Here is a 17,072-nt window from a genome sequence, read left to right on the forward strand (position 1 = left end):
GGCACACTAACCGTACATGTATGCCCTAGATCTGTGAAGCAGTAGAGTGGTGTAAGTCTAACACCCACTAACTTTCCTTAGCAAACCTATGGAAAGCATCCAAGTGACGTTGCATCCCCTCCCGAGAGTCGGAGATCAACACAATATCATCAGCATATAACAATCCATGTCCCTGCCAGTTGTGCACCTCTATCACCATCTCTGTCCATGTAGTCAGAAACCTCATCCACATACATACGAAATAGAGTAGGAGAGACCGGGCAGCCCTGCTTCACCCCAATGGTGGAGTGAATCGGTGTGGATAGACCATCTGAGGTGCGTACATGCCCCACTACTGACCTGTATAATGCCATGACCCCCCAAATGAGCTCTGTGAATACTCCCATCTGCTGTAATCTGCGCATCAATCTAGCTCTGGGCACTGTGTCAAATGCTTTGTGGAAATCCACAAAGCTACAATAGATCCGTCTCCCACGCGATCTGCCCTCCTCAATGATGGCTCTAAGTGTCAAGATATGGTCAAGAGTAGAAAAACCCCTCCTGAACTTTGCCTGCGCGGCTACGCGTATCCCCACCCTCTCTGCCTATCTACTCAGCTACTGCTCAAGAATAGATGCGTACAACCGTGCCAATGTGTGTCCAATCATGATAGTGCGATAATTCCCAGGCTCCATAGGGTCTCCCGACTTGAAGATAGGTACAATAGTAGATAGGCTCCAAATATCAGGCAAGCCCTCACACATGGCACGGCTAAACATAACTGCTAGAAGCTTTGCTAGTAGATCTATGGCATGCGTGAAATGCTCAACCACTAAGCCATCATGATCGTATGCTCTCCCAGTCCTCATCCTGTCAATTGCCTTCCTCACCATCTCCGCGGTGAAAAAAGCACATGTGTGTGGGCATGGATCAGGGGGGTCGGGAAGGGGGGGGCTACTCAGGAACTGTGTATAGAGATGATGCGTATTGGCCCCAGTCTTCTGTAGAAGTGATGGCCGGGGGGGGGGGGGGGGAGTGCTCTTGAAAGAGCCGCCATGCCTCACGTGAGTCCTGAATCAAGAATAGCTGGTATAGATCCTGCTCTAGGCGAGCCAAAAATGCCCTCTTCTTCCGCCACACTAGGCGTCGGAAGTCAATCTGTGATTGTCTGTGAGTGATGTCCCCCAAAAGCACCTCCCTCTGAAGTCTAGCTCTAGTGTCCTGGCATTCCTCATCATACCAACTGTTCTGGAGCATGCTCCGAGAGCGGCGTCTCTGCTCAGGCTGGGTATGTGGGTATGCCTCTGCTGTTGCATCATGTAGTGTCTGTGTCAATATAGTAGTAAGCTCCTCCAGAGGTCGCCCTGGCTCCTCTGTGCACAGGCATCTGTAGATCCCATCTATGTATACAGTGTCCGTCTCCCGTGTGAAGGTGTAGCGAGTAGGGGCTGCTGTCTGTAGCCTGTGTGCTACACTAAACTGAAAAGAGATGGTCAACGACACAAGAGCATGATCCTTTGCCACACCAACAGGTCTGGGTCCAACCGTGAGATCCTGGATACTAGAGATGAGGCTTGGCTGTGCCATGAAATAATCCACTGTGCTGGCTCCATGTCTGTGTGGAAAGCATGTAAAACCCCCTGAGGCGGGAAATCTCTGTAGGCCATTCAAGATGGCCAATCCACGTGCAGTCTCCATGTCTATCAAGTGTCGTCCATACTCAGTGTGTTCTTCATCTTGTGATAGTCTGGATAGGCCAGTCTCTGCAACATCTAGCTCTCTCAGCATTTCCTCTAAAGTATCATAAAATACTGTCTGATGATGGGCAGTCCTAGCATTGAAATCCCCTAGAATGATGATGTCACCATCTCTAGAGAACTCCCATATGTCATCATCCAAAATAGAAAAGGGGGACTGTCCTCTGGGTGGATGTGCTCGGGGGAAAGTAGAAAATAGCAATGTAAAGATACCTGTCTGTCTCTGCTCTCAATCTCACCCACATGTACCTAGCTTGCTCATTCGTGCGGGCTATATGTATCAATGGCTGCAACTCCTCACTTAATAACACTGCCACTCCTCCTGATCCCCGCCCTATGTGCTCTGATCGTGTCTCCTGTTTACAGGCTGTCTCCCATCTGTATCCACTAATGTGAGGCATAGACTGCCCAGGGGCCTAATGTGTCTCAGAGTAGAAGACGATGTCTCTTCTCGTGAAAAAACGCCCACATCAAGTTGCATAGATCCATTACAATTCCAAGTGGCAACTTTGAGTGTGGTCCCATGGGTCTCGCACCGTCATGTGGAGCGCCGCTCTATAATCACCACCCGGCCATCTCTGTAGAAGGCCGTCTTTCTGTTTTCCCTTGCCGCTTGAATCTCTGGCATTACCTCTCTCATATACGCAAGCTGTGTGAGAGTGAGGTCATCCCCCATTGCCTTGTGTCTTCTTCCCCACCCTCCATGCCTTTCTGTGAGTAGCCTCACTACCCATCATGCGGAGAACTTCTCCAACTTCCCCTTCCCACATCATCTCGGTCTTTTAGACCGGTTACTCTTATATGCAAAGCTCTAGTTTTCCTTCGCTGCTTTTCTTCTAGAGTCATGGTGATGATTATAGGAGTGGGGACAGATGTGGTTTCTTTTCCTTTCCCTTTCTTAGCGACTTCTATCCATTTCTCGGCCTCATCCGCCTTCTATTGCGTCTTCGTGATCACGTCCATCCACGAAGATGTCTTTACCACCTTCTGTTTCTCCTCCTCTTTGATCATCCGTACCTGCTCCTTGATGACCTTGATTTCCTCTATCACCGAAGGCTGGAATTCCCCTTCCTCTAGTCCACTGCTTGCTCTATCAGCAAGCTCTCGCTTGAGGGCTGAGACCTGTTCTTTAAGTGCTTTGGAGTCTGCCTTAAGTGCTTGTAGCTATGCGTGCAGGTCCTCTTTCTCTTTCTTGCACTGCGCGCTTTCGTTGAGAAACATTTGAAGAAGGTTGGCCTTCTCTTTCCACCATCCCTCCGTATTTGCTTTCCGGTCTTTCATCTCCCTTTCCATTTTTGTTATCTGCTTGTTTGTAAGCACAAAGGATGCCTTCGGATGGGGCTGACACACTGGCGAAGCACTCATGACCTCCATCAAAAACACAATCTGCACTTCTGCAAGGCCAACCCACTAGGTCCACATCACACATACATCCATGTCCCGCATAATGCATACATATGTTTTCCTCATATCAATCATACATTCTTGATATTTGATTTTCTGATTTTCTGCTAGTTTTTGTCAAAGCTGTTTTGTATTTGTAAATCTGCAGGTCCTTGTAATTTCTGCCAAAAAAATCCTTGCAATTTCTGCCCTTTGTAAATCTGCAGGTCCTTATAATTTCTTTCAAAATTCTCCAATCTGATTTTTTTTGGAATTTCCTGTTTTCCCCGTAATTTTGAATTTCTGCCTGTTGGGGGGGGGGGGGGGGGGGGGGTTTGGTGTGGCAGGGCTGGCTGGGCGAGAGGGTGTTGGGGGTGGCGCAGCAGGTGAACAACAGCGTGAGCAGTAGCAACAGCGTGGGTGGCAGCAGGAGCAGCGTGTGAGCAATGCAGGAGAGAGAGAGAGAGAGAGAGAGAGAGAGAGAGAGAGAGAGAGAGAGAGAGAGAGAGAGAGAGAGAGAGAGAGAGAGGAGGAAATGATATATTAACGTCTTTAAAAGGCCAAAATGACGTATGAGACCAAGCAGTTACAACATAGTGAATCTGATACCATGTCCGGAATCAAAAAGAGAACTGAAACAAAAAATACAACTACTACAAGCCGGGACTGTATGGATGTGCCAGCTAATACAAAAGGTGCCCAGTAGTGTGTAGTACAATGAGAGAAGGGGGGGGGGGGGGGGGGGGGGGGGGGGGGGGGGGGGGGGGGTCTCCTCGCTACTGTGTAGCTCCTCTCCTCAATTGTGGTCGTCTAGATCTCCCTAGCTCCAATGCTTGGTCTATGAGAATGCCAGTAGTGGTAGTGGCTGCTCCTCTGGGTGTCCAATATCTAGTGTAAAGAAATCTGTAAATGTGTCTCAGGGACCGTCTCTCTCCAGCAGCCAGCTCTCTTTAGTAAAGTATCTCTATGCTGTGTAACTCAAGTAGATACAGTCCAAGACATTTTGATCCTCATAATTCAATACCCTAGATAGAGGCCCAAAACCCTCTCTGAATAGACAATGAAAACGGCCTTGTATCTCATAGTACACTGTGCAATGACATATGTAATGTAACTCTGTCTCTGGCTCTAGATGACATAAGTGGCATATCGTGCTATTTGCTGGTGCTAGTCTCAATCTCAAGCTGATGTGAGGATGTGCGTATCTGGCAAATGGCACAATGCAAACAATGAGAAAGATGTGTGCATATAGCTAGGTTGAATCACAAACCCATCCCTTGTGAGGTGGAGAAGATGCTCTCTGTAGAAAGCCATCTTTGTGCCCAACTCCTGTACCGGCTCTATCCATGTCCTCCTCGTGTCCAGCTGGATCAGATCCTGACGAATGAGTCTAGTAATCTTCGTGCCCAACTCCTGTACCGGCTCTATCCATGTCCTCCTCGTGTCCAACTGGATCAGATCCTGACGAATGAGTCTAGTACTCTCCACCCGTGTCAGAGACATCAAGGGTGCCTGTACAGAGTACTGAAAAGGAGGTAGCCTGTCCATGGTGAAACCATGTGTCTGAAACCATGAGGTCATGTGTGCATACCAGCATGATGTATCCCCCTGTAGAGCTAACTGTGTGGAGGACTCTAGGGCCAACTTGGCATATCTATCTCTGGTAGTATCCCATAGGTGTGTACAAAGGAGACTGATCTGGTAAGGGCCTCAATCTCCATAGGGGGGGGGCAGCTAACTCCGCTCGAATGATATCATGCGGTACGGAGGCCTCGGCTCTAATCAACCGAGAGATCACAGATACCAAGGGCCTCTCCATACGTCTCCAACCATCCTGGCCTACAGAAGGTCCCCAAACCTGCACCCCATATAGCATAGTAGAGGCAACCAAAGTATCGAAGAGCCATAACTTTGTCCTAGGTTCCTGGAACTGAACCTGTGCGAACACATCCTCTTCAATCCTCCTAAAGCCGCATAAGTTCTAGTTAGTCTAGTCTCTGTTGCTCTTCTCAAAGGAAAAACAGGCCCAGTAAAGACTACCCCCAGGTAAGTGTATGCATCTGTATACTCCACAATCTCTTGACCATATGTGAAAGTAGGTGCTGATCTCCTGATCCACGTGGTGTGGTGTTAAACAACATAACCTTGGTTTTACCAAGGTTTACACACAATCCACTATCCTCGGCAAAACTGTGTAGTGTATCCAAACGTCGTTGCATACCCTGTGGTGAGTCTGATATCAACACAATATCATCAGCATATAACAACAATGGGATCCAGCTGGGCACCTCTGTCACCCTCTTTGTCAATGTAATCAGACACCTCATCAACATACATACCAAATAGAGTAGGAGACAATGGGCAGCCCTGTTTCACCCCAATAGTAGAGTGAACTAAATCAGATACCCCTTCCGGAGTGCGTACATGTCCCATCACCGATCTGTACAAAGCCATAATCCCCCAAATCAACTGTCTGGGCCACCCCATCTCATGTAGTCCAGGCATCAATCGAGCTCTCGGTACCATGTCAAATGCTTTGCGGAAATCCACAAAGCTACAATAAATCCGTCTCCCATGTGACCTGCCCTCCTCAATGATGGCTTTGAGTGTCAGAATATGATCAAGAGTGGAGAAACCCCTCTTGTACACCCTCACCCTCTGCCCAATTACTCAAGTGCTGCTCAAGAATGGATGCATACAACCGTGCCAATGTGTGTCCAACCATAATAGTGTGGTAGTTCCCAGGCTCTGTAGGATCACCTGTCTTGAAGATAGGCACAATAGTAGACAACCTCCAAGTCTCAGGTAATTCCTCACACATGGCACGATTGAACAACACTACAAGAACCTCCATCCACATATCCCTAGCATGCATAAAGTACTCCACTACTAGACCGTCATGATCCTGTCCATGGCCCTCTATACTATCCCAGTGGTAAAGAAGGTGCTCGTAGCTGGGCATGGCTCTGTAGGGTCTGGAAGGGGTTCGTGTCCAAGAACTGTATATAACGATGTCGCATATTGGCCCCACACATCAGGTGAAGTAATCACTAGGGGAGGGGAGTGCTCATGAAATAGTTGCCATCCCTCTCATGAGTCCCTACTCAAGAACATCTGATATAAGTCTCGTTCCATCTGAGCCAGGTAAGCTTGCTTCTTCCGTCGTACAAGGCGTCGGGAAGCAATCCGAGACTGTCTGTAAGTGATGACTCCTAAAAGAAGATCCCTCTGAAGCTGGGCTCTCATCTCTTTGCACTCCTCATCATACCAACTATTATGGGGCATGCTCCTAGAATGTCGTCTCCTGCTCGGCTGAGTGTGTGGGTATGCCACTAATGCAGCATCATGCAGTGTCTCAGTCAATAGAGTGGTGCACTCCTCCACTTAGAGGCCTGTATCAGCTGTGCCAGGTGTGCCTTCCCATACACGGTCCCAGATCTCCTCTGTATAAACGGAATTAGTCTCTGGTGTAAATGTATAACGGGTGTGTGACGTGCCTCCTTATGTTTGGGTTGTACTATATTGAAACGAAACGGACAGTGTCAAGAGAGCATGATCCACTGCTACGCCCACTGGCCCGGCTCCCTTGTGATATCTTGAATGCGAGGGACAAAGCTCGGCTGTGTCATAACATAGTCCACTGTACTGGCTCCATGTCTGTGTAGAAAGCATGTGAAACCAACTGCTCCAGGAAATCGCTGCAAGCCATTAAGTATGGCTAACCCATGTGTAGTGTCACGAGGACGTGGCAACTGCTAACTTTAGTTGTTGGTTTCTTTCCAATGATTTTTGTTTTATTTTTGAAACCCTCTTTTTGAAGTTGCAAATGGTCGGACATTGTATGGCCAATGTGAAAGTTTCACCTGCAGACGGGAAGTTGGTCGGCCCTGGAATTCGTATAGTAAGAGGATGTCTAGGCTCAGTTCAAGATCATGTAGGTCCCGTCGTCGCACTTAGCAAGTTGGTGGATACTAGGAAGTGAACTCAATAAAGGCATAAAGTCAAGGTGGGAACACCAAAAGAAAATACCCGACAGTTCGGCCACATTGTATTTTTGGATGCGGTCCCAATGGGGATAGATGGTCAGAAGACCCCAGTGGGAGCCCAGTGGAAGCATCTCCTAAAAATTAGGGAACTGCTATTTTGGGCCATGAAATGTGCTCGCATCATTACCTTTGGAATGACAAGGGGAACATTTTAGAACTCTGCCGCGAAGTCAACTGGACAACCAGTTGGGAGATTTTTAGGTGGCAACCCCGAAACGGGAAAATGCTTATAATCGCGCCAAGTCACACATGTTACACTTCCCTCTTGTAGAAAAATGGGCGCTGATTTTCATAGTTGGGAGGCTCATTTGCAGTCTTCTGTCACAGGTTAAGAGCTATGGAGTGCATGCTTTCTTCTCTATGTACAATGTGGTGCTAGGAGTGATGACCTGCACACTACACAATGCTCTCTCTCTCTCTCTCTCTCTCTCTCTCTCTCTCCCCTCTACGTGCGGTTATGTGATGCCCCACAAAAGGGCTCTTCATTTGACTGATGTACAGCTATGTGGTTTCATGCTTTTGTGCCGAGGCAAGAGCCTCCTTGAGCACGAACAGGAGTAACTAATTGCTACTCCAAAGCAGGCACGGGTGAGGGTCATAACCTCACCAAACAGGTGCGCTTACAACGCTGTGTACGTGCTGTTTTTGGACCGTTTTGCAGCCGCAATGACGTCAGAAGCATTGGGGACCGTGCCCCACTGTTAGACGACAGTTCGGGGGCTGTTTAGGGCTGAAAACAGATGATAAACCAGTAAATACAGCGTGCTGCATTTACTGTTTCTAGGCAGGAATCAGAGGGTGTATGCCAGTAGAAGCGAGTTCCAGCAAGGGAATTGGTTTTGGGCAAGTTTTGGGGCTGTTATGTTGTCAAAATTTTTCCAGAACGGTTGGTATCTAGCGGGATACAGTTAAAGGATTCCCGGGACTCTTCTTTGTAATTTACCCTCCTAAAGAATAAACAAATACCGAAAGGGGCGCCAATTTTGGGGCCTACAGGTTGTCAGCGTACGTTCGGAGCATTCTAGCTTCCGAGCCGTGTGTGTGCTTAAGTGTTAATTCCCGTCGCAGGTTACCTTTCTAAAGTGCTCTTTGTGAGTAAAGAATTTCGGGTGAAAGCCAAAGCCTACCGCCCTACGGGCCGGTTTCAAGGTTCCTCCGCCGGGACATCAATCACTTTTTCCTCCAAGAAGTGAGCCTCGGTTGTTTTGGGTAAAGACACAGAGTACAGGAACGCGGGATTACACTATGGCCGACAAAGGGAAGGGCATTATGGAAGAGGGTTCCTCTTCGAAGGACACCTATGGTGTTCAAGATTGGCAAGAGCTCATGGCCACGTTAGTCTGTACTTCCTGTTGATGTGAATGTCCCTCTAGTACAAGGCTTTATGAATGGGCAACTAGAGGATGATGCGTTCAGGACTCAATTAGTTGCCGCGGTGAATGTGTTTTCGCAACTCGTGCAGAACCCAAGGTTTATGGAGTTCTTGCAAGCGCCACTAGTGCTACAACAAAATAAGCAACTGTAACAGACTTGGACACTCCAAGTCAAGGATCAATCACCACAGCACCAAATAACCACTTCAAAACAATTCATAGATCACAATAGATTTGCACTGGCCCGACGGAGTTCCGTGCCTAGAGATATTGGCCCCAAAGACTGGCGCCCCTTTCGGTATTTCTTTATGTATTAAATCAATGTCAAAGTACAAAGAGCGGTTAGGGTTTCACTCTCAGACTCTGCGTCCAGATGCTCTGCAGGGTGAGCTTCTCACGGCGTATTTAAAGTTTACAAGGGATGCCCAAAAGTAGAGCTCCAAAAGCTTTCAGTTCAAAAGAAAAATTCTCTCTCTCTCTCTCTCTCTCTCTCTCTCTCTCTCTCTCTCAAGAGAGCCAAAAATAAAGCAAATCAGCTCTCTCTCTCTCTCTCTCTCTCTCTCTCTCTCCAATTCACTTGCGTAGCAAAAAGCCTGCAAATAGCGTCGCTAGAAAGGAGAAAAAGCATCTTCCGCGATTTCCGGAAATTCGTACGCTGGCCATGTGGCAGTTTCAGCCGCTTTAGGGTTTCAGCCAGAAAATTAGGGTTAGGGTTTTCAAAAATTAGGGTTTCTGCAGATTAGGGTTTCTGCTAGAAATTAGGGTTTCTGCTGTCGGTAGCCACGTCATCACTTTGTGACATACCCCTCTCTTGAAAGCATTGTAATCGACCGCGATTACGCCTGCAAAACCGACAGAAGCCATAAACCGTCTTAGCAAACACTGACTGTTAGTACCTACGTACTAGGAACACACACGACATCATAGGACATCGCTAGACATCACAGGACATCACATGACATTCAACATTCATTCGGATCTTAGACCATGATTTATCGGCAATGTAGCTAGCAATCGCATCTAGATCCAATCGGAACCTCATCGATGTCCGATTGACTAACCCCTATTGCAACCATGTCTATTCGAGATCAATCAGACCAAAATGCTGCAATCATTTCGTCTATCAGTTCCTGCACTCAAAAGAAGTCAAGAACAAATCAGTATTATAACCAGAAATTCTATTTCATAAAGTCATCCAGTAGAATATTGTTAGCTCTCAGTATCCCTGAAGCTCAAAGAGACATCAGTGACTTTAGTATCAAAATCAAGGCATCTGTTGACAAAGGAGTAGAGTGACTCCCCTCTTGTGCATCCCACTGCACCAGATCTCCGGCCAAGCTGAATTCTGGGTTCCGTTTGGAATAGACTATGCTAAACCAAAAGCATCGAGGTAAAGTTTCACTATCTGAGGAGTATCCGCTAGGTCCTCCTCCTCCATCCACTTTGCATCCAATGTAGGATAGTTCTTGAACTAAACCAAGAACCGCCTTCGGACTTTACCTTTATTCTTCGTATCCTTATGTGCCAAAATCTGTTCAGGAACAAGGATCTCCTCGTTTTCTTCCACTTCGGGTTGCTCATCAGGCTCCCCACCATCAAGCGCATCACCCTTAAAAGGTTTCATGAGACTCACATGGAATGCATTGTGAATCCTTCAAGTATCTGGCAATTTCAATCGGAAGGAGACATCATTTATCTTTTCAGTGATCTGGAAAGATCCGTAGTATCGCATACTAAGCTTTAATAAAAGCCTCTCCTTTCCCTTTTTCTTTCTTAGGCATGCCTTCTCAAAACCCCAATCACACTCCTTCAATTTCAAGTCGCGACGATGGCGATCCGCTACCTTTTTCTGTCGTTCTTGAGACTTTTGCAAAGTCTCGCGAACCTTGGCAAAAGCTGTATCCAAATCTCGCGTATATTCATACGCTTCGAAGATCTTATCTTTCGTGCTTTAGGAAGGGTGGAACCTTCGCAGCACCTTCAACAATCTCAAATGGCGCCTTCCCCGTTGAAGAGTGTATCATGTTATTGTAGGCAAATTCCACCAAAGATAAGTACTCTTCCCATTGAGTCTTCTGATCCGAGATACAAGACTTCAATAAATCTAAAACCACTGAATTGGCAATCTCAAATAGCCCGTCAGTCTGCAAGTGGAACGATGACAAGAAGGGCAACTGCGTGCCAATGTTCTCCCAAGTTGCCTTCCAAAACAAACTCATAAATCTCGGGTCTCTGTCGAAGACAATCGTCTCAGACATGCCATGTTATTGGAAAATCATCGTGACCATTCTGTGTTCTCGGGAGATCAAAAATGAAATCCATTGCAATACTTTTCCAGGGGTGGGTGGGTAAAGGCTGTAACAATCCCTGTGCCTTATGCCCGTCAAACTCGACCTTCTGGCATACTAAGCAACTGCGCACAAACTCTTCCACATCCTTTTTGAGTCTCGGCCAAAAGAAGTATCTCTCTACCCTTTCATGGTGGTAGCAATGCCACGGTGACCCGTAGAAGGTGGACAGTGGCATTCAGTCATAACCTTTTCCCTCAACGGCTGTGTAACGCACAACATGGTTTTTCTCATCAAGTAGCCTTCCCAAATGGAGTATCCTGCTACTATCTCCCCATCCCGTATCTGTGTGAAAATATCTGCAAAATCTGTATCTGTAACATATTGGTCGACCATATCCTTGAAGCTCCTATGATGTATCGCGGAAATAGCCAGAACCAACGGCTTGCGAGACAAAGCATCTGCCACCATATTCTTCTGTCCCTGCACGTGGACAATTTGGAAGTGAAACTCTGACAAGATGTTCGCCCACCGCATCTGCTTTTCCGAAAGCTGCTTCTGTGTCAAGTAGTAGTGCAAACTCTGATGGTCTGTAAAGACAGTAAAATCCGCTCCGAGTAGGTAATGCCGCCACTGAGTAAGAGCATGAATAACCGCCAAAAGCTCTTTCTCATATATCTGTGCTGTCATCTCCGGCCTAGAGAACAATCGGCTCTCATAAGCAATGACATGGCCTTCTTGGATCAAGACCGCACCCATACTACGACCACAAGCATCACAATATACTTCAATGACTTCTGCAAGTTCGACAAAGTCAAAACTGGTCGTGTAGTCAATTTCTCTTTCAAGGTCCTACAGGCAGTCACCTCTTTGGATCCCCACGAGAAAGGGACTCCTTTCTGTGTCAAGATATGCAAAGGGGAAGCAACCTCTGCAAACTTCCGTATGAACCGCCTGTAGTACGAACACAGTCCCAAGAAGCTTCTAACTTCATGGACATTCTTCAAATTGGGCCAATCACGGATAGTCTCTATCTTGGCCGGGTCCATTTGCACTCCAGCTGCTGAGACAATGTGTCCCAAAAAGTGTATCTCTGGTAGGAAAAATTCACTTTTCTTTGCATTAATCACTAACTGGTGATCTCGTAATGCCTGAAAGACCTAACGCAGATGATCTCTGTGTTCTGCCTCATTCTTGGAGAAAACAATGATGTCGTCAAAGAAAGTGCCAACAAATAGTCTGTACTCTCAAAAAATCCTGTCCATCATCCGGTTAAATGTCGCAGGAGCATTGGTTAAGCCAAAAGGTATCACCAAAAACTCAAATAACCCAAAAGTAGTCCGAAAGGTTGTCTTGTAGACGTCTCCCGGCGCGATTCGGATCTGATGATATCCACTCTTCAAGTCAATCCTGCTAAAGCACGAGGATCCCTGTAACCTGTCGAGTATATCATCGATCCTAGGAATCGGAAATCTGTTCCTGATGGTGATTTTGTTGAGAGCTCTATAATCGATGCACATCCTCGAAGATCCGTCTTTCTTCAAAACCAACAACATTGGAGAGCAATACGGTGAAGTACTAGGCTGGACAAGACCCTTTTCCAAGAGGTCTTTCACTTGGTTCATAATCTCTTCATTCTGTGCTCGGCTCACACGGTAAGGTGGCCGGTTTGGTGGTGTGCTTCCAGGTATCAGATCAATGGTATGATCTTCAGGACGAGTAGGGGGTAACTCTTCGAGTAGGCCCTTTGCGAAGCAATTGGCGTGAGAGTGGAGAAAATCCTGGCATTCTTTATCAAGTTTAGACATATTTGTCATATTTTGAAATGGCCGAAGCCGATACAATAGGGACAGACTCGCCCTTCAGTTTTATATCAAGTACAATTGTTCTACCCTTTTCTGTAGTCAAAGTCGCTTTTCTCGCCCGATAATCGACCACTGCGTTGTTCTTGTGGTACCAGGGAATCCCTAAGAGAACATCACAACCCTCCAAAGGCATTACGAAGAAGTCCTCATGCCCCAAATACCTCTGACAATGCAACCGAAGTTTGCCAATGACAGGTGTAATGGCTATGTCCCTGCCAGGTGCCGCTAGAACTGCCTCTGCAAGTGGTCCCATCCGATCGGGAGTAATCTCGAGCCGCGCCGCCAATTCCGGTGAAATGAAGTTGGCCTTGGCTCCTCCATCAATGGCCTCTTGATCTTTCACTTTGCCCCAAGCTCGGCAAAGTTCTATACTCTCATCCATGGTGTCGAGATCGGTACCCACACAATCTGGAACCAGTCCTGTTTTCATCTTGCCTTTTCGTCCACGTTCCTCAGCTGCTCTCGAACTCCAGGCCTGTCGTCATCCTTATCATTCTGTTCTTTCTGTGCCTTTTTAGGGCACTTCGTGGAGATGTGTCCCTGTCGTGCAGCTTTTTTCTCTGGGTTGCTCTTTTTCTTTCTACTTTTATTCCCAGAAGTCTGTTTGGCTCGTTGTGTCATGTTCTCATCTGTGGGGTAAGTCAGGCTGCCTGAGTGAATGGCAAAGCCCTGCTTCGCATGACTCATCAACTCCTGAATAGAAGGTGATTTCTACTCCAAGCAGTGATCTCGGATCTCTGTAGGTAGACCCAAGGTGAACCGCTCAATCTGTTCTCTGAACGTGATCTTCTTGAATGAAGAGGCGGGTAGAAAAGAGCTCCAGAATCTTTCACAATAAGCATTGATTGTATCTTTCTTGGTCATCCGAAGATGGTTCCAAGCAGCTCGTATATCTCGTTCATATTCTTGCGTCAACCAAGAAGAAATAAAAAGCTTCTTAAATTTCAGCCATTTAACTGGCGTAGTCTTGTTTAAAAGAAGCGTGGACCACCAAGTACGAGCATTCCCCTTAGAGTAAGAGGTAGCTCTCCGAATCTTGGAGTGCTCTGAATAGCGTCCTCCCGCGAAAGCGATGTCAAACTGCTGTATAAAGACAAAGCCTGCGAAGCATCTGAGTATCGTGAAAAAGTATCAAACTTGATCGAATGGCCACCTTCCTTAAACTCTCGGACTTTCTTGCTTTTATCTTCGAGAAAGTCATACTTGTTGGCTTTGTAAAAATTCTTGTTGTTCGCATAAAACTTTCCGTCATGGGAATCTGAGCTGTCTGTAGACGAGTCCTCAATAGAACTGTCAGTCTCTGGGCGAGATTTAGCCTTCTTTGCCTTTTTCTTGCCCTTTCCAAAGCTTTGTTTCTTGCTTCGCTTTTTACCTTTTCTATCTTCTTCGCTCGAATCTGAAGAGCTAGAAGAACTGTCAGATGAAGAAGAAGACGAAGAAGAACTGGGTACTCCTTCAAATTGAACACGCTTCTTCTGTTTCTTTGCCTTGTGGAATGTCGACTGATGACCCAAATATCTCGGGAAGTCAATGCCCTTCTTTTGCTTTTTGCCGTGCTTTTTGGCTTTCCTTTGCGCGTCAAAAAGCTGAGCAATCTGTGCATCAACCACCTCTTGTAATTCCTTCTCTGAATATTTCTTGTGAGCAAAAGGTTTCTTGAGAGCGGGTTTCGGGGGTGGTGTAGTGGTTTTCGGCCATTGCTCATGCACTTCTTGAAAAGAAGCCTCGCTCATATACTTTGCAAATTTTGGGTCCTTCGTAAAATTGAGCATCATCTTCGTTGCATCGCCGATCAATTGACGATGCTCCATCTCGCGTCGCTCCGCTTGAGTAGGCCGAGGCGGGCCATACTCTCTGCCTGAACCTTCGTTGTGATCCCTGCCCGCATCTCCAGATGCAGAGGGAGTCGGCTGATCCTCGCGTGAAGCCATAGGTGCCGTGGAATAATAAATTGGGGATCGGATTTCCCGTAGAAGAGAAATCGGCCGTGCTCTGATACCACTGTAATAGACTTGGACACTCCAAGTCAAGAATCAATCACCACAGCACCAAATAACCACTTCAAAACAATTCACAGATCACAATAGATTTGCACTGGCCCGGCAGAGTTCCGTGCCTAGAGATATTGGCCCCAAAGACTGGCGCCCCTTTCGGTATTTCTTTATGTATTAAATCAATGTCAAAGTACAAAGAGCAGTTAGGGTTTCACTCTCAGACTCTGCGTCCAGATGCTCTGCAGAGTGAGCTCCTCACGGCGTATTTAAAGTTTACAAGGGATGCCCAAAAGCAGAGCCCCAAAAGCTTTCAGTTCAAAAGCAAAATTCTCTCTCTCTCTCTCTCTCTCTCTCTCTCTCTCTCTCTCTCTCTCTCTCTCTCTCTCTCTCTCTCTCTCTCAAGAGAGCCAAAAATAAAGCAAATCAGCTCTCTCTCTCTCTCTCTCTCTCTCTCTCTCTCTCTCTCTCTCTCTCTCTCTTTTCTTTCTCTCTCTCTCTCCAATTCACTTGCGTAGCAAAAAGCCTGCAAATAGCGTCACTAGAAAGGAGAAAAAGCATCTTCTGCGATTTCCGGAAATCCGTACGCTGGCCACGTGGCAGTTTCAGCCGCCTTAGGGTTTCAGACAGAAAATTAGGGTTAGGGTTTCCAAAAATTAGGGTTTTTGCAGATTAGCGTATCTGGCAGGAATTAGGGTTTGCAGGAATTTTAGGGTTTCTGGCAGAAATTAGGGTTTTTGTTGTCGGTAGCCATGTCATCACTTTGTGACAGCAACCCACACCGCGAACAGAGCTTGTTGAGGCTCAAGCCCAAGTACTTCATGCGTCTCAGCAGGATAGGGAACACTCGCATGTTGCGGAGTTAGGGGCTTCAAAACAGGTTCCTCCTGTCCTTGAACAGGTGGTTAGGACGCCTATTCCACAGGCTATGCCAGTTCAACCCGCCACCTTCAGAGCCTGCATGCTGTCTTGAATCGATAGGGGATTGGTTACTAGGCAATGCACCTAGTTTTTCCACCACCCACGGTACATCCTGGGTATTTCGGGGTGGATCTGTGTTCCAAAGTATGGCTGGTTATGCGCGTGGAAGTCAGCCGTACATGCTAGGAACAGTGTTTGGGGGTATGCAAGGCATGATGCCAAACCCCATGTATGGTAGCATTGACATGCAGCAAGGTTTTCAGAGCAACTAGGGCCAGTTTGGGGTGCCACAGGCCCATAGGCTCATTTCTACATGGCTGGTTTTTTTGGACAGTAGCTAGATATGGCACCTCTGATGCAAAATGTTAATGGCCAAGACGTGCCGATGATTCCTACTAAAGTGCCCATGTTGCAGACCATTCCTTATGACAATTTGGGAACACTAGAAAAGCCGAAAGCTTATAAAGAAGGTGGTGCAGCTGTAAAGTTTAGCACTTCCAACGGCTAAAAGCATAAGGCAAAGGCTCTCACTTTCCTCCAGCACTTTGATACAGCTTATGCAGGAGGGAATTTTACAGAGGCCTCTAAGGTGAGGAAAGCTGCCACTTTCTTAAAGGACAATGCGCTTCCATGGTGGACGACATTGTTAATGCAAGGAGAGGCACCCGCCATTTGGGTCTACTTCAAGAAAATGTTTGCATCTGCTTTGCTCTCAAATGAATTTGAAGCCGACGTCATGACAGATTGGCACCAGCTTACTTCGGCTACATGCAAGAGCTTGCTGGAGTACAATCGAAGGTTTTGTAAAGCGTTAGTCTCAGTGACCTACAGATTTGTGCCATTGACAGAGCAGATAGAGAAGTACTGTTGTGGGCTGCCTAAAGGGCTTCGGGACTACTGTACCAAGAATAGAGTAGCTACCCTCACCCAGCTCATGGAAGTTGCTAACACTGGTCTTGCCTTGTTGAAAGGAGAGGACAGTGGGTTTCCGAGCAACGATAAAGGAGGGCAGCAGAAGAAGCCCTTTGTGAAAACGGCTCCTAAAGCGTCACAGGGGTTGGAAAAGGCCAACAAAGATAAGGGCGGTAGGCTTTGGCTTTCACCCGAAATTCTTTACTTTAGACACACACAGAGAACACTTTAGAAAGGTAACCTGCGACGGGAATTAACACTTAAGCGCACACACAGCTCGGAAGCTAGAATGCTCTGAGCGTACGCTGACAACCTGTAGGCCCCAAAATTGGCGGCCCTTTCGGTATTTCTTTATTCTTTAGGAGGGTAAATTACAAAGAAGAGTCCTAGGAATCCTTTAACTGTATCCTGCTAGATACCACCTGTGCTGGTAAAATTTCGGGAGCATAACATCCCCAAAACTTGCCCGAAACCAATTCCCCTGCTGGAACTCGCTTCTACTGGCATAAACCCTCGTTTTCTGCCCAAAAACAGTAAATTCAGCACGCTGTATTTAC

The 17,072-nt window shown here is 46.9% G+C and overlaps 1 protein-coding gene across 6 annotated transcripts in view; it reads left to right on the plus strand.

Moving 5' to 3' along the window:
• The window catches only part of LOC147431377 (putative LRR receptor-like serine/threonine-protein kinase At1g67720), a 100,646-nt gene that overhangs the window by 70,080 nt on the left and 13,494 nt on the right, over nt 1-17,072 (plus strand). The window contains exon 14 of one of the 6 annotated variants that reach the window (XM_086493987.1): nt 3,289-3,346. The exons of the other annotated variants lie outside the window; for them this stretch is intronic. Within the exon in view, the coding sequence (XP_086350113.1) occupies nt 3,289-3,338 (50 nt within the window). The 3' untranslated portion in view covers nt 3,339-3,346. The remainder of the gene's footprint in view (nt 1-3,288; nt 3,347-17,072) is intronic. 6 annotated transcript variants of the gene reach the window in all.

This window comes from Adiantum capillus-veneris, chromosome 21 (assembly GCF_014529385.1).
Source record: "Adiantum capillus-veneris isolate H3 chromosome 21, ASM1452938v2, whole genome shotgun sequence".
NCBI classification, from domain to species: domain Eukaryota; kingdom Viridiplantae; phylum Streptophyta; class Polypodiopsida; order Polypodiales; family Pteridaceae; genus Adiantum; species Adiantum capillus-veneris.